At 39.3% G+C, this 23,753-nt stretch overlaps 1 protein-coding gene across 13 annotated transcripts in view; it reads right to left on the bottom strand.

Annotated features, from left to right (window-relative positions):
* KCNH7 (potassium voltage-gated channel subfamily H member 7) overlaps positions 1 to 23,753 on the bottom strand; it is a 330,241-nt gene that overhangs the window by 52,993 nt on the left and 253,495 nt on the right. For all 13 annotated transcript variants that reach the window (XM_034426358.3, XM_060687993.2, XM_060687992.2 and 10 more), the window contains one exon: positions 19,848 to 20,247. In XM_034426358.3, the coding sequence (XP_034282249.1) occupies positions 19,848 to 20,247 (400 nt within the window). The remainder of the gene's footprint in view (positions 1 to 19,847; positions 20,248 to 23,753) is intronic.

Here is a 23,753-nt window from a genome sequence, read left to right on the forward strand (position 1 = left end):
ATTTGGCTGTCTTATGTCAAGAATGCTGCTCTGCTTTTTTTTTTCCTCCTCATGGCAAGGTCCTGCTCGATTATGCCAACTACTCAGACCCAGGCTGACTAACCTCTCCCACCAGTCAACAATGATGGACTGTAATATTACCCTGGCTTGGTTTTTAATAGTTTAATGATGAAATAAGTCATATGAGAGGCCAAACAACATTAAGTATTTAAAACAGTTGGTCAGAAGAGAAGTTCTGCTTTTCATTGGACTGCGTCCAACAGAGTTCTGGCTGCGCAAGTGGATTTTCCTTTAGTTGCCCTCAACTTTGCTTCAGAGGAATCTACTAAATGGAGTAGATTTGGGAGTAGACAGGGCAAGGCCCTGAAAGAGCCTGGTGGCGCAGCAGACTAATAGCCTATTATTATCATTCAGCTGCCTGCAATTACTGCTAGTTCGAATCTCCCCAGGCTCAAGGTTGACTCAGCCTTCCATCCTTTCTAAGGTAGGTAAATTGAGGACCCAGTTTGTGGGGGCAATATGCTGACTTTGTATAAATATACAAAAGTATGAAGGCTATTGCTTAACGCATTGTAAGCCGCCCTGAGTCTCCGGAGAAGGGCGGCATATAAATCAAATTTAAAAAAAAAAGATGAATCCAGTATAATCAGTCCCCAATAGATACAAATTGCTGAAATATTAGAAAATTGGAGCAGACTATTTCTAGTCTCATGATATACAATTTGCCTACAAATATTTTGGGTTCGGTTCTTGCCATCAAATATACCTAATAACCTGGAGATTCTTACATGCTAATCAGTAAATGTAAACACTATTTATTCCAATCATCTAGTTGCTCAAGTCTGCATGACCACAAACAGCAAGAAATATGCCTGGCTAAAATATAGAAGACCTCATTTATGATTCAGTTTGTTCTGCAAAGCATTGTACTGACTTTGTGGATTTGAACACATACTTGGAACACGTACCCATTTGCACTGAGTTTAGTTTCACCAGACTGACATCTAACTTCACCTTTAAAGCACTTAAATGTTGCTTGGATTATACATGTCCTTAAAATGCCCCAAAAGAGCTAAACAGAAAAGGATATAAAGGGGGCATGAAGTCACAAAGAAAGCATTCAATGCTGTGGAAAGTTCTTTTTTTTTAAGTCTCCTGTAGTCTTCTCCATAATTGGTTTGGATAAAGGTAATGGAAAAAAGGTGGCAAGTATAGATAAAACACCACATACAATATTGCAATATTACAACAGTTCTATGATGTGTCACCGCTGAGGCAACAAATTTTAGGACTGAACCATTTGTCTCGTCTTTTTAAAACACATTCCAGTTCCATTGATATTTGTATCTGTTTGCCATTTTTTTTTAGATCAGAGTGAGCAATTTATTTTTGGTTTGCCTGCCCTGGTTAATGGCAATTGTGGTATAACCAAGCTTTTAATAAAATTACTTAATGTCAATCCCCTAAAACAGAGACTGGTGCAACAATAATATTGGTCAGGTTAATTTGCCTCTAAATCTTCACAAGTGGGAGAAAGAAGTTTTGGGAGGTGTCCATATTTAGGGAGCTCAAGGGGTGTCATAAGTCCTTTTAAACTACCTTCCAAGCACCAACTACCTTCCAAGGCTTGAACAACCAGATCCACATGTAGAGTTGAAACTAGCTACTTTATTGTCTTATGCCCTATTCACAGGAATCTTCCCAGACTGACAACTTGTCCCTGGGAAAGGCTAGATAAAGTACAACAACATTTGATGGAGGGTGTGTATATCTTAGACCTTGCCCTCTTGTCCTTATATAATGATTACAGACTAATTCCCTGTTTGACCCCTTCTCCCAACTGGGACAGTTGTTCTCCAACACTTCCCAATGCAAAAAAATATCTGAATAATTCCTTTTTTTTTTTTTGGGAGGGAGGAGGGTTGTTATTGTTCTTGAGAACTAGAATTAGGGTGCTAGGAGGCCACATGTGGCATAGGGGCCACAGGATCTTTACTTCAAGATCTTTAAGTTTTAGAGACATAGGCAATGAATATAGGGAGATCTCCTCTAAGACTGTCATGATGTAAATATTGTGGCATAGAATTATCATTCCCTAGGATATAATATACACATACATGATCTATGCAAGGCACCAAGGCCTTTTTTGCATTTTTTAGTCCCCTCCCTTCAACTCTTAGTTAAAGTTAGTGGATTTACATCTGAATAATATGAGTGGTAGAAGAAGTAAAGAATCAATTTACAGGGAAAAATGGATGAAGTGTAATGTGATTTCTTCCCCCATGCACAACCCTTTTCTGTCTTGATGACACCTATTTCCTGATTCCTCCCAGAAAACCTCTGTAGTTTTCAGTTCAAATGAAAATAGGTTTTTTCCCCCTAAGTCCTGCTGAATCGTGTTGGGAAGGTGGGGTCCATTTCTGTTTTCTTTCAACAAGAGGAAGTTATACTATCATATCTGACACTGCCTAATTCTCATCTGGAGGTATGACAGAAGTATGAGGGGTCTTGAATTTGCAAATCTTTAGTCATTCCTATATGTCCCAGCTGATCCCATTTTGGGGTAGCTCCTCTGGAGTGGCCTCTTGTTCCACTCAGAGATTTGTTTTCTTTGTCCATTAAAGGACACACCCATAGTATTCAAGACCTTTTGATATACCCTTTTAGGGACTACAGGATTACATTATTTATTTCAGTTTAAAAATTTTTGTTAGTCTAAATAAGCAATAGCTGTAATATTATTTTATCATTCTTGTATGTGGGTACAATTTTGGACACAATGGTACAAAATACAAATTCTTGTATTTTCAAAGAGTAGGGTGGAGGAAGCTACTGTTCTAAAATATTGTGTTAAAGCCAGAATATTTAAGTGAAATATTACCTTAATTACAGATACCTAATTTTATATTTCATTAAAATATACAAGGATTGCATAGCACCTATAGGGCAATGCTTAGAAAATATTAGCCACTTAGAAAAGTTGCTTCAAATTCTTCATGGAAAACTATAAAATGGGGTGTATATTATGTAATGATCATTTGTAATTTATGGTATCTAATATAACAAAATGAGAGTGTACTATTTTTACTGCCTTGCAGAAATGAAAAAGGCAGAGGAATGCAGAAAGTCGATTATGTATAAAGTTTAGATATGTCATTGACTGAGAGTTATTATTGAGGGTTATTTATTTATTTATTAAATTAATAATAAAATTAAATAACAGGCTTATTTATTTATTTATTACATTTATTTGCTGCCCACAGGGCAACTCTGGGAGACTTGCAATTAAGACTCTTTGTGTTAGAAGGTTCTATTAGGTCAGGGGTGTCAAACTCAAGGCCTGGGGGCCGGAACCAGCCCATGGGGTGCTTAGATCTGGCCCACAGGGCCAGCCTGTAAACAGCAAAGGACTAGCCTGTGGTGCCTCTGCCAGCAAAAACGGAGCTTGGGAGGGCCATTTTGTTTTCACTGACAGAGGGTTGCAGGAGGCCGTCACAGCCTCGGAGCTTCGGAGATCAATTTCACTGCAGATATTCAAATTAAAGCATCACCTTTGACTGTGCCGATATGATGTACCCAATAAACAGGATTTTTGAGGAAGCTAAGGCCTCAGAGTCTTGAATTGGTTGGGAGCATTACTCGGAACCATGACATTAAGATTTTCAGCTCTTTTCTCTAAGCTAAGGAAAATGTTTTTTTACAGTCCCAGAAATTAATGCTGTGATATCCCAGTTGATATATAGCTCTCCATTAATGAGTACCCTTTGAATAAACATTAAACCGCATATTTGTCCATTTTATTATCATGCCATTCAGCCCACACTTAAATGGTTTGTTAATAGGTCAGGGTATTTTATCAAATATCCAGGCAACGGTTTTCTTGTGAGAGAGTATAGCAATAGCACTTAGACTTATATACCGCTTCATAGTGCTTTTACAGCCCTCTGGTTTACAGAGTCAGCCGATTGCCCCCAACAATCTGGGTCCTCATTTTACCCACCTCGGAGGGATGGAAGGCTGAGTCAACCTTGAGCCTGGTGAGATTTGAACTGCCAAACTGCTGCTAGCAGTCAGCTGAAGTAGCCTGCAGTGCTGCGCTCTAACCACTGTGTCATCTTGGCTATGGAAGTGAAAGTAGATTTTTAAGAAATTGAATAGAAAGAGTCTTGATGCTTTTGGACTGTAGTGCTACAGAAGACTTCTGAGAAGGTCATGGATAGCTAAGAAAACAATAATTGAACAAATCAATCAGGGTTCTCACTCAAGGTACAGATGACCAGACTCAATTACTATACTTCAGACACATCACACAAAGAACTAGCTCTCTCAAGAAGTCCATACCGAAAGGTGAAAGAAAAGAGCAGAAGAGGACAACTAGCAAGGTGGATGGACTCAATTACAGCAATATTGCATGTCTGTTGGAAGATCTAAAAAACTAGGTTAGGGGATAGATCATCCTAGAGAAGAGAATGTGGTCATTAAGCATCAACGCTAACTCAATGGCATAATCATTTTATTAAATGCTTTGATAAAATCAAGCTCTGTTGCATTTATAGAACTCCCAACAATTTATTACTAAGGAAGTTAATCAAAAAATTAATGTCGATGGTTGCCTTAATTTTTGATAAATTTATGCGGTCATCTGGGAAGTAATACATTATTTTCAGAGTGTTTATAGATTATTTTTATGATTCACTGCAATTTTTTTAGGCATCAACGTCAGAGTAACTGACCGCTGTTTCTTTTCTCTCTTTTTAAGATGGGGACAATATTTGGCATCTTTTCTCTCTTTTTAAGATGGGGACAATATTTGGCATCTCAAATTCCCTAAAGCTTTATTTGTTCTCCAGGATTTCTCAAAGATAATGGAGAAAAATCCAGCCAACTCACTCAAACAGGCTTTCAAAGTTCTGTCACTGAATCCTATTTCAATAAAGTAAAATCTCCAGCAAGACCTCTACAATCTGTTTCCTGATTTGTCCTATTTGTCCACCAACAATGCTGCTACCCTTCAAAAAGACCTCTACTTTGTGTCGGAATGGTCAAAAAATTAGCAACTCCAAATCTCAACCAACAAATGCTCTGTCTTACACATTGGCAAAAAGAATCAGAACACAAAATACAAGCTGAGTTGACACGACCTTGTAGATGACCCTCACTCTTTCAAGGACCTTGGAGTACTCATATCAAATGATCTAAGTGCCAAAGCTCACTGTAACAACATCATCAAAAAGGCATTAAGGGTTGTAAACCTAATCTTGCATAGCTTCTTCTCCAGTAATATTACAATGCAGAGCATACAAAACATTTGCTAGACCAATTCTTGAATACAGCTCATCTGTCCGGAATCCGCACTGCATATCGGACATTAATACAATTGAACATGTCCAGAAATATTTCACAAGAACAGTCCTCCACTCCTCTGCTCGCAACAAAATACCTTATGCCACCAGACTTGAAATTTTGGGCTTAGAAAATTTAGAACTACTCTGCCTTCGGTATGATCTAAGCATAGCTCATAAAATCATCTGCTACAATGTCCTACCTGTCAATGACTACTTTAGCTTCAACCTAAAGTAGGTACAATACACGAGCACACAACAGATACAAACTTAAAGTGAACTGCTCCAAACTCAATTGCAGAAAATATGACTTCAGCAACAGAGTGGTCAATGCCTGGAATGCAACACCTGACTCTGTGGTTTCATCCCAAAACCCCAAAAATTTTAACCTTAGACTGGCTACTGTTGACCTCACCCCATTCCTAAGAGGTCTGTAAGGGGCGTGCATTAGAACACCAGCGTGCCTACAGTCCCTGTCCTAATGTTCCCTTTAATTGTATTCATTTTATGTATTCAATTCATGCTAATATTTATATATATTATCTAATACGTACTCGACAAAATAAATAAATAAAAATAAAAAGTTTGAAGGGTGGATGCAGGCTGAGACATAACGGTCATAATGAGGAGCCTGAGTGGCGTAGGAGGCTAATGCCTCCTACTAAGGCAGCATTTAACATCCAGCTGCCTACAATTACTGCGAGTTCAATTCTCACCAGGCTCAAGGTCGACTCAGCCTTCCATCCTTTCTAAGGTGGGAAAAATGAGGACCTGGTTTGTGGGGGCAATAAGCTGACTTTGTATAAAATATACAGAAGTACGAAGGCTATTGCTTAACGCATTGTAAGCCGCTCTGAGTCTCTGGAGAAGGGCGGCATATAAAAATAAATAAATAAAAAATAAAAATGAACAAGGCCCTAAGTTACATTGGAGGGTCTCAGTTTTCCCCTAGAAATGAGCCAAATTACTGGGGAAAGCTGGAGAGAGAGAGGGGGGGGGAGAGGGAAGGGGGGAGAGAGAGAGAGAGAGAGAGAGAGGCTTCTTACCTATGGCCTGATGCTTCTGACATTACCTTCTGTTTCAGCAGCTTCCCTACTGCCAAAAGAGCAGAAGGTCTAAACTTTTATCTTCCCTTCACTAATCAGAGGAGGGATGCTTGAAGCAGAGTAATTAACTGCAGGGATATAAAGAGATTTTCCATTAAGCTCATCTAATCCTTCAACCTTGCTGGGGAATAAGGTCAGTAAGTCTCACAAGTTGCCAAAGAGTTCTTTGCACTCGGCAATGTCCTTAAGAGGAAAGCCACGAAGCTTTGAAGACTGCTACCCCAGTAACCAAAAAGAGGCCAGCGTGGTTCAGTCCCCACAGGAAGGATGATTTTGGGGGAAGTAAAAGTAACAGCAGGTGCAATGAATTGGAGAAGAGTAGGATGGGTGAAGGATTCCAATTTCCTTAGATTTTGTTTTTAATTAAATTTAAATTTAATTTAATTTAATTTAATTTAATTTAATTTAATTTAATTTAATTTAATTTAATTTAATTTAATTTAATTATTTAATTTAATTTAATTAATTTAATTTAATAATTTAATTTAATTTAATTAATTCAATTTATATGCCGCCCCTCTCCGAAGACTCAGGGCGGCTCACAATACATTTTTAAAAATCATTATTAAAAACATTTAAAAATTAAAAACATTAAAAACTCATTCACGCCTTTCATGGCTGGATCTCGCCAGATCACAAGAGCGAGATCAACGGCCCCAGGCCTTTTCTTATATCCAATAAGTGTGGAGGCTTGCTTAGAAGAACAATATCTTGCCACTTGAGAAGGGAAAAGCAGTGAGGTTCTTTTCTTCTCTAGCAAGTCTCCATACATCCTGGAGAGGAAAAAACCAACCAACCAACCAACCAACCCAGGGAGATGGGGCAGGGGTGAAATCCAGCAGGTTCTGACAGGTTCTGGAGAACTGGTAGCGGAAATTTTGAGTAGTTCAGAAAACTGGCAAATACCACCTCTGGCTGGCCCCAGAGTGGGGTGGGAATGGAGATTTTGCAATATCCTTCCCCCAGGAGTGGGGAGGGAATGGGGATTTTGCAGTATCCTTCCCCCAGGAGTGGGGAGGGAATGGATATTTTGCAATATCCTTCCCCCAGGAGTGGGGAGGGAATGGGGGATTTTGCAGTATCCTACCCCTGGAATAGGGAGGGAATAGGGATTTTGCAGTATCCTTCCCCTGCCACGCCCACCAAGCCATGCACACAGAACTGGTAGTAAAAAAAATTGGATTTCACCACTGAGATGGGGGATAACCTGATGGGAACCAGCAGCAAGGTTAGTGGTAGAAATAGGAACTTTTTTTTTTTTTGAGTCAGTTTTGATTCCTGGTGAATACCTGGACTAGTTAATTCCCTGTAGTTTTCTTGGCAAGATTTCAGAAGTGATTTGTCTTTGCTTCTTTCCTAAGCAGAGACTGACTGGTCCAAGGTCAGTCAACTGGTCTGTGCTTAAGGTTCGACTAGAAGTCACAAGTTGTTAGCCTGGTGCTTTACCACTATATCAAACAAGCTCTCTGGGAACAGCAACTTTCTTAATGGGATCTTCTGTTTCTTAGTGACTTGCATATGCTTGGGGAGCACATCCTCTAAAAAAGACTCTAGCTGAATTGAAATCCCCAACAACTCTACAGATGGTTTCCTGAGGAGTGTGAAGGGCAGAGGTGGGTTTCAGATATTGTTACCACTGGTTCGCCGCGCACAAATACACTCGCTTTGTGCACACACTCGCTTTGCGCCCATACTCGCTTTGCGCCCATGTGCACCTTCTGCGCATGCACCCGGCCTCAAAAACATGGCTAAATAGGACGGCATAGCGCTGGGGTGGATGGACGGTCCCACCCGCTATCTCTGCTACCAGTTCGCCCGAACTGGTCCGAACCGGCTGAATACCATTCGTTCTCCAAGCTTGTTGGTTGGTTTCCGAACGTTTCGTTATCAGGCTAGGCAACATGATACCAGTTAGCTAAGTACCAGGCTAGCAGAATTTAGGGGATGTCATTGTCAGTGTTCTGTTTATAAGGGCTTCAGGTGTGGATGTGTCAAGTGAGGATCTTGTGATGGGTCAGGTGTGAGTCCTCAGTGAGTCTTGTGATAAGGAGGTTACATCAGGTCAGGGTCATTGGGAGGTGAACTGCTGGTCGGGGTGTGTGTGTATTGTATGGGTTGGTTTTCATCCTGACCCATCACAAGATCCTCACTTGACACACTCACACCTGAAGCTCTTATAAACAGAAGGACACTGACATTCCCTACACTCCAATGAAGATGTTACCTAGCCTGTTAATGAAACATTCAGAAACCAACCTATAAGCTCGGAGAATGAACTTTCACCCTCATCCTACACACGAGCTACAGATATTTGCCACTATTGCAAACAGTTTTCTGACTATTCTTTCTTGTCTGTAACACAACAGCTTAATTAGCTGTATTTCACCCATGAAGCTTCTGTTGTTAGCTAGTTACTGAATGAAGGGTTGAGTTTCTGGAGAGGTGAAATGTATTGCTATGCCTGACGTGAAGTCTGACATAACAGACTGCACTTGCCAATTCTCATAAATGTGCATGTTTCATAAATGGAATTAAGACCAATATAATGGTATAATGATAGTGGATTGTGAGAGGATTTTTTTCTTGCCATATTCCTAGCATTTGAGAGACAGACAATCAAACTGATTGTCAGGAGATTCAATGAAAAATATATGAACAAGTATATCCTGAAGCAATATGTAGCTTCAACCCTATCTTACGGAGTTTGCATTAAGCTACATAAAAAAGCACGCACCAGTTCTTGACTCAAATACTGTATTACTGGAATACATATTGCTATGGAAAGGGGCAAATAAAGATATGAAACCCAATTGTTTCATATCCTATAAGCTGCCCCTACAAGTCTAACTAGTCACTTTTGGAAATATGATATAAGATTAAATGGACCTTGGTCTGATCCAGAAGTGATCCTGTTTCCCCTGAGCTTTATCTTGAGGTACAGTTATTATATTACTCAGAATGGCTTATTGCCATTTTATTGCCTCTCTGAACATTATAAGGCACCAACTTATAGGATCTATATTCTGCACCTGATAATTAATTTCAGGACTTAAACCCACACCTGAACTTTGTGTATGGAGAATGAACAACTGAGAGCTCCAATTTTGGGCTGATTCCTAATTTCTCTTTGATCATTGAGAGGTACTTCCAAGATGGAGGGCTTTTGAAGTTACAAATCAAAATGCATACTGTTTTGTAGTTATTCATTTTTTCTCCTCTTGGGCAAATTTTAACAAATAATGTATGGTGGTTGAAAAAAGAGGGTTACAAGAGGAAGAAATTTTATGAATTGGATAAAGTGACGGAACAAGTGCCTGATCTGGAAGCACCTACACTCGCTATGGCAGTGTAGGTCTTCAAACTTGGCAGCTTTAAGACTTGTGGACTTCAATTCTGGGAGTTGAAGTCCACAAGTCTTAAAGCTGCCAAGTTTGGGGACCCCTGGGCTATGGCATCATTAATGTTTTAGTCCATATGTTTAGTAAGTTGATCTTTCTAAATTACAGTTTCATTTCACCCCAGCTTTTAATACGGTTGATTTAAGTATGCTCATTTTAAAAAGTTATTTGTTCAGTCTACCAAATTTCTCACTTGTTTATACCACGGATATAAGACTCAGCATCAACTTGAAAACCTAAGCTACAAAAAATAAATCTCCTCTCCTGCACAAATAGCTTTTCAATATCCTTTATAAAGTGTAGTGGAGATGGCATTTTACTATTGGTATTATTACTAACAACATAAATGAACAACAATAATATTCACATAGAACATTAAGGTTTTAACGTGGCTTAAAAAATAATTTTGAAGGTCCTGAGAGTTCTAGAACTTGCATCTTTAAAAAAATCCAGGGTTTTGGGCTGTGATTGTGGAGATTCAACCAATCAATCCTCACGGCAGAGAAAGCGTTCCCTTACATAAACAGGGATAACTGATAAGTAATCAGAAGTAACGGAATTACAGAATTGATACAAATTTTATGTCATTGGTGGGCATCTCATTCTTAGCCATAACTGTTGTATAATTTTATCAGTGATGAAGATAGCCTGTCACAACTATGTCTCTTCTCTTCCTCATTATAAATTGGAAACAAGGAATTAACTAATAAAGTTAGCTGATAATTCACTTATTCTGCATACAGTATAGACCAGGGATGTCAAACCCACATTGTCACGGCATTGTCACATGATGTATCGGGACTTTTTTCCCCTTCGCTAAACTGGGCGGGGGCGGAGCCAGCATGTGACGTATCTGGCCCACGGGCCATGAGTTTGACACCCCTGATACAGACTATTAGGGTTAGCAAAAGAAATCTGTGGGTTCGTTTTTCATTTTGCCCATTTTTGTACATTCACTTGTACTTTTGTGCACAACTCTTTTGAGAAGGTTTTCCAGAAAAAGTTTTGTATGGCTTTCATAAGGAAAAACTTTGTTTTTTGTTGCTAGGCAAAGGAGCAACTTAGAAGAAACTGTTGTAATTTTTCATCCTTACGAGTATTTTAACTGGTAAGACATAACCACACAATTAATTGTCCTGCCTTGACAAGGAAATTCACAAAAGGCTTTATCTAATAGTGTTTGATGGATTAAAGGTGCTAAAAGGGTTATGAATAAGGACGAATTAAACAGAAATGAAACAATTTCTTAATCAGCTATTCACAGATACACATTTTTCCCTTCAATATCTATAGTGGTTGAAATTCAGAAAAATAAAGTGAAGTCAAAGATAGGACACAAGCTGTCTTCTGCTACATGTCAAGCAGACCAAGCTTGCCCTACTTTTTCCTGCATTTTTCCAGTAGAGCAGGGTTCATCCACAGAGGAATTAAAGGACACTATAGAACTGTAATAGTGTGTCCTCTTTAAAGCTTTTGAGACTCAGATTATTGACTTGCAGTCTTTATGTACCTCTTTCAGGGATTCTTCAAATTTAAGAACTACTGTCCCCAAGCAAAAACATTTTGCATGTTTTTTAAATAGGTTTCCCAAAGCAAGTCTTGTGGTCTGCATCAGTAGTGGGTTCCACTTACCTTCACTACTGGTTTGGAATTGTGAGCACCCATGGCGCATCTGCGCATGTGCAGAACCTTCTGTGCATGCGCAGAGCATCCATGATGACGTCCGGGCAGGTGGGTGGAGCCTCCCACCACTGCCACTACCGGTTCGCCCGAACTGGGGTGAACCGGTAGAAACCCACCAATGGTTTGCATCCCCTGAGTGCACAATGTGATCGGGAGTTGCTTACTGCCCCAAAGCAGTACTTTTAAGAATTTTTTCCTAATATTTTATGTTTTTTAAAAATCAAATGGTTTCCTTCCTCCTGTGACATTGATATCACAAGGCCAGCTGATGGTGTCAGATCTTACAAGTTGATTTTTCTCACATACATGCTTAAACGGTTTAAAATAATACAAGAAAATCCTGCTTTAGAATTTTTCTCCCTCATCCTTTATGGGTATGGCAAGGCATTTTATCAAGAAAACAGTTTATTTAATGAGTTCTTGCCTTCCTAATAGGATCCATGTTGATAGATGGCTGCAGTGCCAAGAATGCCCACCTATTTCTTAAACAAAGTTTAAGAAGGGCTCCACACAAGAGAAAAGGTTTCTATTTCCAAGCACTCAATGAGTTTGGTTGGATTTTGGGAGGAGAAGGAGGAGGAGCAGAAGAAGCAGAAGCAGGAGGAGGAGGAGGAGGAGGAGGAGGAGGAGGAGGAGGAGGAGGAGGAGGAGGAGGAGGAGGAGGATATCCATTCAGTTGTGTCCAACTCGGTGGATTGGATTGGATCAGATGGATAAAGGAAGCAAAGCCAGAAGTAATAACTAGATGTGGCAGCATCCCACATTAGAAGGATACAGGAGATTTCTCTTCATTTTATGTCTGCTTGATAGTCTGAAATAGGTTGGGTTGAAAGATTATGACTAGTTTAGAGACATCCAGAGAGTTTTCATGGTTAAGTGTCGATGTGACTCTGATTCTTTTCAGGACTGAGCTGCACTTCCTTGATTGCCCCAGAGCGAAGGTAGCCACCTACTATTTTGGAAGGGCAGGATGAATGATGTCATCTTCAGCCTGTTCCTAGGTTGCTGGGAAGATAAACATTATATCTTCTTGCTCTGCCTCCTTTCTCTCTCCACTGGTGCAAGCTTTTTCCTTTCACTTTACAACAAATGCCTGTTTCAATTGGCTATGTGTGCTCTCTTGGGCATCCCTCAACTCCCTCAATTTCTGCTTTTCCAGGCATCTCCGACTGGGCAGGTGACTTATCTCCTATAAAAGGATGGAACTTTGGGGAGGAAGGAACAGTTTAAAAAGTGGATAACATTGGCAAGAGTTCTTCCACATTTTTTCAATTCCATTGACAAGAAGGACTGTAAAAATGTTAGGTTTTCTTTCTTCACCAGTACTCAAAATGCTTGCCCACATAAAGGAAAGTAAGTAATGCTACTTCCCTGGTATGGAAGGGAGAGGGAGAAGAGGAGAAGCGGGGGCTGTGGTAACTGTAGTCTGGACAGAATACCTGACCAGCCCTGTGGCCAAAAGGGAAGAAAGGACTGAAATCTGGAAAGACTTTCTATTAACATCATTTCTCAGCTAATTTACATGGAAAATAAGGAATTGAAGCCTGCTGTGCAGAAAAGCCCTATATCCTAGTCCAATATCTTAACCACTACACAACACTGATTCTCTCATTTTGAATTTTCCTTCTGTTTACTATGTAGACCCATCCATGAGATTTTCTTTACAAGTACTTAGAGACCTGATTGCCTTCCAACCTATTCCTCTGTCGTTTCCATATCCGATTCCAACCAGCTTAGCTTATTGAGATCAGCCAAGGTTGGTTAGAAGTTATAGCCTACTGTAGATACTGCAGGTATGAAAGCAAAAATAGAAATAATGACAAGAGTTTCAGTAGAAATGAAACACTTCCCACTTGGGAAAACTTATGACAAGGTGACCTAAGTGTTGCTATGTAACTCTTACACTTAATGGGTAACTTCAAGCTCCCTGTTCTTTCTTATGTTCTTGAAACTGGACTTTGTTTGAACAACACTTCAAAAGGAGGATGGTACAGATGGAAGTAGGTCTCCTTGCCATGCCCAAGATAGACCTAGTTAACATAAACTTTTGCAGAGTAGGGGTTTTTCAATACACTGCACATATCTGAGCCATTCACAAGGGACGTCTTAAAGGCCCAGGAATGTCAGTGAAGAGGAATGATCTTACTTTCTTCTATAATGTCTTATAAAAATAATAATGAATAAGTTAAATTCATTTGGTAAATTGTTTAAAGCAGGGGTGAAATCCAGCAGGTTCTGGAGAACCGGTAGCGGAAATCATGCCCACCAAACCACACCACGCCCACCAAGTCATGCCCACAGAACTGGTAGTAAAGAAATTTGGATTTCACTACTGGTTTAAAGCTGAAATCTTGAAAAGTTTAAGGAAAGACAAGAGGCAGAGGTTATCCTGCATATTCTATACTAATCTTATATTGGTGACGTGTATTTATGTCATTGGAGGTTTAATTATTTGCTCTGTTAATACTTTTATGATGATAATTATTTCTTATTGAATGTTATTGTTATTACCATTGCACTTACATGTTGTTATTAATAATTTTTGACCCCAGAGGAAGGAAGTGAACCATCACAATACTATATCTCCTACTCCTAAACCCTGTACATGGTCCCAAAGTATGCCGTGCTTGATGGTATTGAAAGATCGAAAATGAGGTTTTGGTAGGTACAAGAATTCCGGATACTTGGAGGGAAGAGTATTTGACATTCATATTGAAAGAAGGTGCTGACCCAAAACAAATAGCAAATTACAGACCCATCTCCCTATTAAACTCAGATTATAAATTGTTTATGAGTATAATAGCAGAAAGAGTAAAAAAAATTCTAAATGCTTGGATCCACAAAGACCAGAACGGATTCCTCCCAGGGAGGCAAATTAGAGACAATCTGAGAACAGTAATAAATATTATAGAGTACTATGAACAGCATCCTGAAAAGCAGCTGGCGCTGGTGTTCGTAGATGCCCAAAAGGCGTTCAATAATCTGAATTGGAGCTTTATGGTCAATCAAATTAATATAATGGGATTTGGGACAAATTTTAGGAAGATGATCGAGAATATCTATCACAAACAGAGGGCGAGCATACTAATAAATGGGGACAAGACTCAAACATTCCAGATCCGAAAAGGAGTGAGGCAGGAATGCCCCCTATCACCTTTACTATTTATTTTGGCGCTAGAAGTACTACTTAGGAAGATAAGATCAAATGAAGAAATTAAAGAATTAAAAATCAGGAAGGAATCCTTCAAAACGCAAGCCTTTGCAGATGATGTAGCCCTAATAATAGAAGACCCATTAGAAACTGGCCCGAAATTATTACAGGAAATACAGAATTATGGAGAAGTTGCCGGCTTTAAACTCAATAAAAAGAAAACCAAAATAATAGTGAAAAATGTAACGGAAGCATATAAGAAAGAGTTGGAAGATTCTTTAGGTCTCCAGGTAGTAAAGAAAACAAAATATTTAGGAATATGGATTACCTCAAGATACTCAACATTGAAAGACGACAATTATACCCCACTACTACAAAAAATACATCAGGATTTAGAAAGATGGGAAAAGTTAAAATTGTCTTTGACGGGTAAAATAGCAGCCATTAAGATGAACATTCTCCCCAAAATTATATTTTTGTTCCAAAATATACTGGTGACATTAGACAAAAAAAAATTTTTTTGGACTTGAATAAATGTATGAGAAACTTTTTATGGGAGGGTAAGAAGGCGAGGATTTCATATAAGATATTGCAAGGGAAAAGAAGTATGGGTGGATTTGGACTCCCTGATTGGGAAGCATACCAAAAGGCTGCTAAAGTAGTCTGGATTAAGGAGTGGGTTACATTGCAAAACAGGAGAATCCTGACCTTAGAGGGTCATGATCTACAAGAAGGATGGCATGCTTATCTGTGGGACCCAAGGAACAAGAAAAAAATCTTATTTCCATAAGCATAAAATTAGGGAGACGCTCATACAAACGTGGGAGGAAATTAGGCAGAGGTTCTATATTAAAGTTCCAAACTGGCTTTCTATTGTGGAGGCCCTGGCCGCTCCAAACAGAAGAGACATTTATAAATTTGGCACATATAAAGATATAATAGACGAGAGAGGGAATCTAAAATCTTTGGATATATTGAGAGACCAAGGCTTCAACCTAGACTGGTGGAATTATCTACAGATAAATTCAAGGTACCAGAAGGATAGAGATCAATATGGTATAGAAGTAAAATACAGAAATTTAGATAAAATCATGTTGGGGGTGGAAAAGAAAATGTTAGCAAAAATATATAATCTGCTATTAGATGAGGACAGGGCTGAGGATATAGCCAAAAACCAGCTAAGCCTTTGGGAAAAGAACTTTGGATACAGCATAAAGTTTAATGATTGGGAGGAGGCCTGGAATAGAAACTATAAAATCACCAAATCAGCAACATATAGGGAAAATCATTATAAGATGCTACACAGGGGGCACCTAGCGCCAGCTAGATTAGCGAAAATGTTTCCTAACGCTTCAGCCACTTGTTGGAAGTGTGGTAAGGAAGTCGGCACCTTCTATCATATGTGGTGGACCTGCCCAGAGACAAAAAAGTTTTGGTCTAGAACTTGAAACTGGCTACGGGAAATAACTGGAGAAAAATTAGCCTTATCCCCGGAAATATTTTTATTGGGTATAATTAGAGATGGTTTCACCAAAGACAAAATTCAACTCATAATCCATATAATAACAGCGGCCAGATTAGTCTATGCGAAATCTTGGAAAGATAAAACTATACCACCAGAGGGAATATTAATAAACAAAATTCTAGAGTGTGCAGAAATGTCTAAATTAACGAGTGAGTTAAATAACAATGAGAAATCTAAACAACACGAAGTATGGGGAAAGTGCTATGAATGGTTAAGTAACAGGATAAAAGCATGATGTCAGGATACGGTTACCTTTAGTAATGTAAGATCGAACTACATCTGATGTATAACGTGGAAACACAATAAGGAAGTTAAGTCGAAGTATATCTGACGTATATTTTGTAAATATGTATAAACACCACACCTCCGAATGTTGTAATGATTTGTTATATTTTGTAAAGGAAAAAACTAATAAAGTATATATATATAAAAAAAAGAAAAAAAAAGATCGAAAAGAGTCAAAATGGATGCACTATCATCATCGCAGCTCCACCAGAGATCACCAGCAACCACAACTAATGCTGATTCAGTGTTTCCATTTGATTGGGAAGGGTCTAGATAATTTGTTTCCTCCAGCGCCCTCTGAAACTGTAGCCTTCTCAACAACTTTCTCTCAAAGGGAAAATTGGGGGAAAATTGCCTAGAAAAAAATGTTTGGATCCAGTGATAGCTTTTTGAGGAGGCCTTTTCAAAGCAGGTGAGGCCACCCATCCCTCAAGCAGATACAATGGCATGGAGCCTCACCACTCATAAACTTCTGGACAGCCTTCATCAGCCAGGGCTGACATTTAAATGGGTGGGCAGGACAGCAGTCCTAAAGACCTGGTTCACTTTCCTCATGAGTTACAAGTTCAAACTCACCCCGGTAACCACACAAGGATCTTGTTTTAATTATTTCAACAGATTTTCCAGGAGGAATCCAACTCTGAGTGGATTTGCGTTTCAGGTGTCTAGAATATTCCTTGCAGTGAATATACAGATGACTCTGTGAAATGCTGCTCCCTAGCAAGGAATAAGCCACTTTAAAAAAAAAAGGGCTGCTGGATAGCTATTTGTGGATGTGATAACGGTAGAAAAATAGCTATGTTTTACTGCTGTTATTGCCACTTTGTAATCCCTAATATGGGCTTTTACTATTTTTTTTGTTAGATTTACTTCTTTTGACGGCACTCTAGCTGTTTCTTCTAGCATATCATCTCCTGAAGTGCATGAGAAATCCAGTGAGGACCTCAAGATCAATACACAGGGAGCAGCCACCTAGCAACAATAATAAGCTAAGGTCTTCATCATATGCCCATTCCAGACTGGTTTCAATCAAATTGCCTCAAGAACTTTTCCAAGCTTTTGTTATTACTGCAGGCTGGCTATTCCAAGAGAAAGCTGTTTACACGTTTAATAATCAATACGTGTTTAAACTAAGGAGATTTCAGTAGCACTGAAGGATTAAGTTAACTTAATGTCATAGCAAAACAGGTTATGAGATGCAATGCATGTCTATATAATATTACCCATGTTTCCCTGAAAATAAGACCTGGTCTTATATTTATTTTGGGTTCCAAAATAAACACTAGGGCTTATATTTGGGGGCTAGCCACTTCTCCTGCTTGCTTGTGGCTGCAACAGGGCAGGAGGTTGCGTGGCTGCATGACTCTTGGCTTTCCTGCAGCCCGCAGGGCACAACTGGGCCGCAACGGGGCAGGAGGTTGCACAGCTGCACGACTCTCGGCTTGCCCACGGCCTGCGCGGCACAACGGGGCAGGAGGCTGTGTGGCTGCATGACTCTTGGCTTTTCCATGGCCTGCATGGTGCATCCAGATCATGTGCCTCCTCGCCTCTGCCTCCACCAGCTGCTTGGACAGGTAATCAACTTACCTGCATTACGCAAGCTATGGCTGCTGCCAGACATCATCGGCCCCCGTGCTGTTGCCACCTCTGTGCTGACCACACATCCCAGCTGATGACGACCTTAACCAGGGCTTATTTTTTGGGGGGGCGGTAGGGCTTATATTAGGAGCACAGTAAAATCAGACTAGGGCTTATTTTCTGGTTAGAGCTTATTTTAGGGGGACATGGTAATACAATTGTTTCACTACCAACTCACAATTTACTCATCTGGGGTAATTAGTGTGGGCCAAGAATGGGGCTTGTGCTCATCAATGTGTTATTTTCTGTTGTACTATCTGCCCTGTGCAATGCACTTTCCCTGTGAAGCACCTTCTATTATATATTTAGCATGCTTGTTCAAGTCTATCTTCTCATCCAGATTTTCCATGAATAAATGTACAATAATTGTAGGTTTTGTTTTCTTCCGCTGCCTTCTTTTTATTGTACAGATATTTATATATATGTTAATTGTGCTTTTGTACACCACTTATATATAGTTAATTGTTGATGATAATATTACGACTAATTTATTTTCTTCTATTCAGTTGTGTCTAATTCCCAGAGACTACCTACACAAGTCCATGAAATTTTCTTGGCAAGGGTTTTCAGAAGTGGTTTGCCATTGCTTCCTTCCTAGGCTGAGAAAGAGTGACTGGCCCAAGGTTACCCAACTGGCTTTGTGCTCAGTATGGGTCTAGAATTCATAGTTTCCTGTTTTTAGCCTGATTCCTTCACCACTGCACCAAATTGGCGTTCTCACTGATAATAAGAAAGCCAACCAAATATCTACTAAATTAAATTGAGCTATACAAAGATCAATAGGGTCTATACATTTCACACGGTGCCAAAAGATTGCAAGTTGACCTTTAAAAGGATTCTAAGTGTGAACAGTTCCTTAAGAGTTGCTATAAATAACCTGAAGACAGTGGCTAATTTTTAAAAGAAAAAGTGCTACTGAATCTTATCTGGAATACAAATTGTGCTGGAGGTATTGATTCCTGGTTTAATGCAGGTAAATTTAAGATTATTTTGTAATTAGGCAAATGCATCCTGTATTATTTTTTCCCTTTGAAAAATCCAAAATCCTTCATGAAGAACTATCTTTCTTTAATATACAATGATCAATTCAGAGAACACGAACCAATAAAAGAACAAGTCTAAACTATATGAATTAACATTCTAAAGCTGCATCTCTAATAGCAAAGTGATTGCAATCAATGCTTGTGGAATATTCTTTAAGCAGTAATCTTTTTCAAAGCAATAGTAAACCAGTTCATATGTTGTAATGCAAACTTTCCATTTTCATAAATTGTAAACCATCCCTACCAAGATTGGATCTTAATCTTATTTAGTCCACAGAGAGCATAAATAAATAATATTAATTTCATATTTTTTTTTCTATAAAAAAGTATAGGCTACTGACTTAGGAGCAGAAGTAAATTCCCCTAAAAATTCTAATTGCTGTGAAACCTCAGAATGAAAAACATCCAGAATTTTGGATGAGATGTTTCTCCAGAACCAGAGAATTTTGAAAGGTGACGTTCGAAATGAACAGTGGCAAAACGTTTGCGTGAAAATACATTTAAAAGTGCATGCCCCACAGAACTTTTTCTCAGTCTTCACTTTGCAAACACGTTCTTTCAATCTGTTGAAGGTTTTGAGTACTTAACAAGCCAAACAGTTCAGAAATTCATCAGTAAATTAGCGAGGAAGTATAAAAAAAGCAAAAAAGCAAAAAGAAAAGCGCTGCTTACTTACAGCCAATCAGCATGACGCAAATAGAAAAGATTTTCTCTGAGTTGGTATTTGGAGACACATTTCCAAATCCTACACTGGTCAGGCTGCTGAAGGTAAAATAAAGTGCGGTGACATATTTGTCTTTGATGGATGGTCCTGAGCTGCCATCACTCCGATTGTAATGTTTTCCCAGCTGCTGTCCCAGGGAGTCCAACCAACCGATTTTGCGAGACAAGTAATGCCTTTCAACGTTCCCAATGGCATACCAAATGCAAGCCAGCCAGTGAGCAATGAGTGCAAATATGCACATCAGTAGCATCAAGACAGCTGCACCATATTCTGAGTATCTGTCCAGTTTGCGGGCAACCCTCACTAAACGCAGTAGACGGGCTGTCTTCAGAAGGCCAATGAGAGTTGTTGTCTGCAGAAACAGAAACCACAGTGCATATTAGGCATTAGCTCAGATGCAAAAGAGGAGAATAAGGAAAACAACTTAGGTGAAATTACAATAGTCTGTTTACAACAGGGTTTCCCAACCTTTTCTATACCCCGCATCCCTAAAAATGCTTCTGATATATTCTCGCACCCCTTACAAAAGTAAATAATTATATGCATATAGTTATGCATATACACTATAATTTTGAAACTTCTAAACCCAAGTTTTCGCATCCCCTGGAATATCGTCTTGCATCCCTGGTTGGGAACCCCTGGTTTACAAGTATGGTCTCATACCAAAGGTCATAGGTCCTGTGAAGAATATTAATAGCACTCAGACTTACATACCGCTTCACCGTGCTTTACAGCCCTCTCTAAACGGTTTACAGAGTCAGCATATTGCCCCCAACAATTTGGGTCCTCATGATGCCTACTTAGAAGATTTAAGTTCTTAGGAACCTTTTTAGGCAATCTCCATGCACTTTAATCTGCAGTTTCACAATTAACTTACCAACAAAAGAACCTCATTAAGTACATTGAATTTTACTTTGGTACAGAAATACATACGTCCTTCATTTATTAGAGTTCTTTCATACAGTACAAAGCCAGCTTGGGTTAGATTCCTTAAAGATCTAAGAAATGATCAGAACCAAGCCTACCGTGGGAGTTGCATCACATATCTTTAGACCAGAATGCAGCACATACTTCATGGGTTGTCAGTCAATGATGCAGTAACTCCCATTGCATCACTGACCTCTGCGGGTCCCTGTCCCCACTTTTTGAGCCACGGTGGCACATTGATTAGAGTGCAGTACTGCAGGCTACTTCTGCTGACTGCCAGCTGACTGCAATTTGGCAGTTCAAATCTCAACAGGCTCAAGGTATCCGTAAAATATCCAGAGATATTTTATTAGAAGAGTACTCAAATCCTCTGCTTGAAAAATAATTCCCTATATTTGAAATTTTAGCCTTGGATAGCCTTGAACTACGCTGTCTACGTTCCGACCTAAGCTTAGTACACAAGATTATCTACCATAACGTCCTACCTGTTAATGAGTACTTTAACTTCAACCGTAATAACACAAGGGCTATGAATAGATTCAAACTCAATGTAATCCGCTCTAATCTTGATTGTAGGAAATACGACTTCTGCAATAGAGTAGTAAATGTCTGGAACACTCTACCTGATCCTGTTGTTAGTCTCTCTAACCCCCATACCTTTTACCTTAAAGTGTCTACCGTGGACCTTACACGTTTCTTAAGAGGTCCCTAAGGGGGCGTGCATAACTGCACCAGCGTGCCTACCATCCCTGTCCTACTGTCCCCATTCATATGTACTCATTTTATGTGTTTATGGCTATGTTTTGCTTATTTATATCCTTTTATTTGTGTCAATTTTTTTTCATGTGTCCATGTCTATGTCTATACTGTTACTTGTTTCTTTGTACTTGTTGACAAACAAACAAGCAAGCAAGCAAACAAATAAATAAAGGTTGACTCAGCCTTCTATCCTTCCGAGGTGGGTAAAATGCGGAGCCAGATTGTTGGGGGCAAAATGCTGACTCTGTAAACCGCTTAGAGAGGGTTGTAAAGCACTGTAAAGCAGTATATAAGTCTAAGTGCTATTGCTATTGCTATCTTTCCTACTTGGATCTAGGAAGGGTGCCTTCTCCATAATTTTCTCTGCTCTGTGGAACACCCTTTTTCAGAGATCCAGCAGAAACCCAGTTCCCCTTCTTTCTGGAAGGCCTTCAAGAGCTAGCATTGGGGTAGGATGAGACTGACATAGGGGAGAATGTTGCTTAATGCTTTGATTGTGGCTGTTTTTTGTGATTTTAATTGTTTTGAGAGCCATCCAGGATTATAGTTCAGAATACAGATAGCCCTTGACTTACAACCATTTTTAATGACAGTTTGAAGTTACAACGGCGCTGAAAACTGACTTATGACCATCTTTCACACTTATGACCGTTGCAGCATCCTCACGGTCACGTGATCAAAATTCAGGCTCTTGGCCACTTTATGTAGTTTTGACGGTTCCTGTGCCTGGGGTCATGTGATCACCAATTGTAACCTTTCCAGCTGCCTTCCGATAAACAAAGTCAATGAGGTAAGCCGGATTTGCTTAATGACCGCCTGATTCACATAACAACTGCAGTGATTTGCTTAACAACTGTGTAAAATGGGGTGCAACTGACTTATCAACTGTCTTGCTTAGCTACAGAAATTTTGGGCTCAATTGTAATTATAAGTCGAGGAGTACCTGTATGGGCAGCTACATAAGTTCGATAAACTAACTAACTAACTAACTAACTAACTAACTAACTAACTAACTAACTAACTAACTAACTAACCAACTAACTAACCAATCAACCAACCAACCAGCCCGCCCACCCACCCACCCACTCACTCACTCTCTTTAAAAATCAGTTGCCAAATGATCCTTGGGATGAAGGAAACTACTAAACTAGGAAGCACAATTACACAATAAGTGCTTCATAAGGTACATATAAACTTTGGGAGAATCTCTGGTGCCTTGAGCATTATCTACAGCCATTGTGTAGGCTGTAGAAAATGCTCAAGACAGTCCAGAGAATTAACCATAGTAACTGTCCCATTATAATCTATTGTTTACGCTATAATAGCTGCAATAAAATAACTGCCCTTTTCACTGGTGAAAATGTGTCAAAATAAATAGCATATAGTAAATAGTACATTTGGTACAGAGTAAATAGCTGTAAATCTGAAGCACATACTTTATGCTTGGATTTAAATTGCCTTTTTCCGAAGAACAATTGAATTGGATTTAATTTCTAAATGAAACCCAAGATTTGGGGCTTCATGCAAGAAGCATTTAAGGTAGAATTCTTAGGAAGTATTCCTAAATATTCCTATACTTAGGAATAAGTATATCTGAAGCTCCCTTATTCTGAGCCAGACATTTGGCTGAATAATGTCTGTAATGATTGGAGGGTTTGTCTATCACAGGTCTTTCCAGTCATTGCCAGAGATTGAATTGGAAATTTCTGCATTACTACTACTACTACTACTACTACTACTACTACTACTACTACTACTACTACTACAAATGCATATCCTGCTTTTCTCTTGAGTGGTTTATGTGGGGAGTGCCCTCACTTTATTTACTTGCCAAGGTATTTCTCTATAACTGAGTGACAGTCTTTTTCTTAAAAGCTTCAAGACCTTGGAGTCAAGACCAATGGAATTGAATGGGGAATTAGAATTGAATGGAGAGCAAGTTTGGTGTAGTGGTTGTGGCATCAGACTAGAAACCAGATTGTGAGTTCTAGTTCCGTCTTAGTGCAAACAATCAGATTTATGTTTGACGGGTTCAAGTTGACTAATTTATTGTATTCTACTGGTCGTACAAGACTGTTTGCCTTCTCTTGGAAACAAAGAAGGCCCCAGAACTTACAGGGTGGGGAGAATAATCCTTAGGTCTCTTGCAACTGTGCAATTACTTATTGGGAA

This window comes from Pantherophis guttatus, chromosome 1, assembly GCF_059756535.1.
Source record: "Pantherophis guttatus breed Tessera chromosome 1, ASM5975653v1, whole genome shotgun sequence".
NCBI classification, from domain to species: domain Eukaryota; kingdom Metazoa; phylum Chordata; class Lepidosauria; order Squamata; family Colubridae; genus Pantherophis; species Pantherophis guttatus.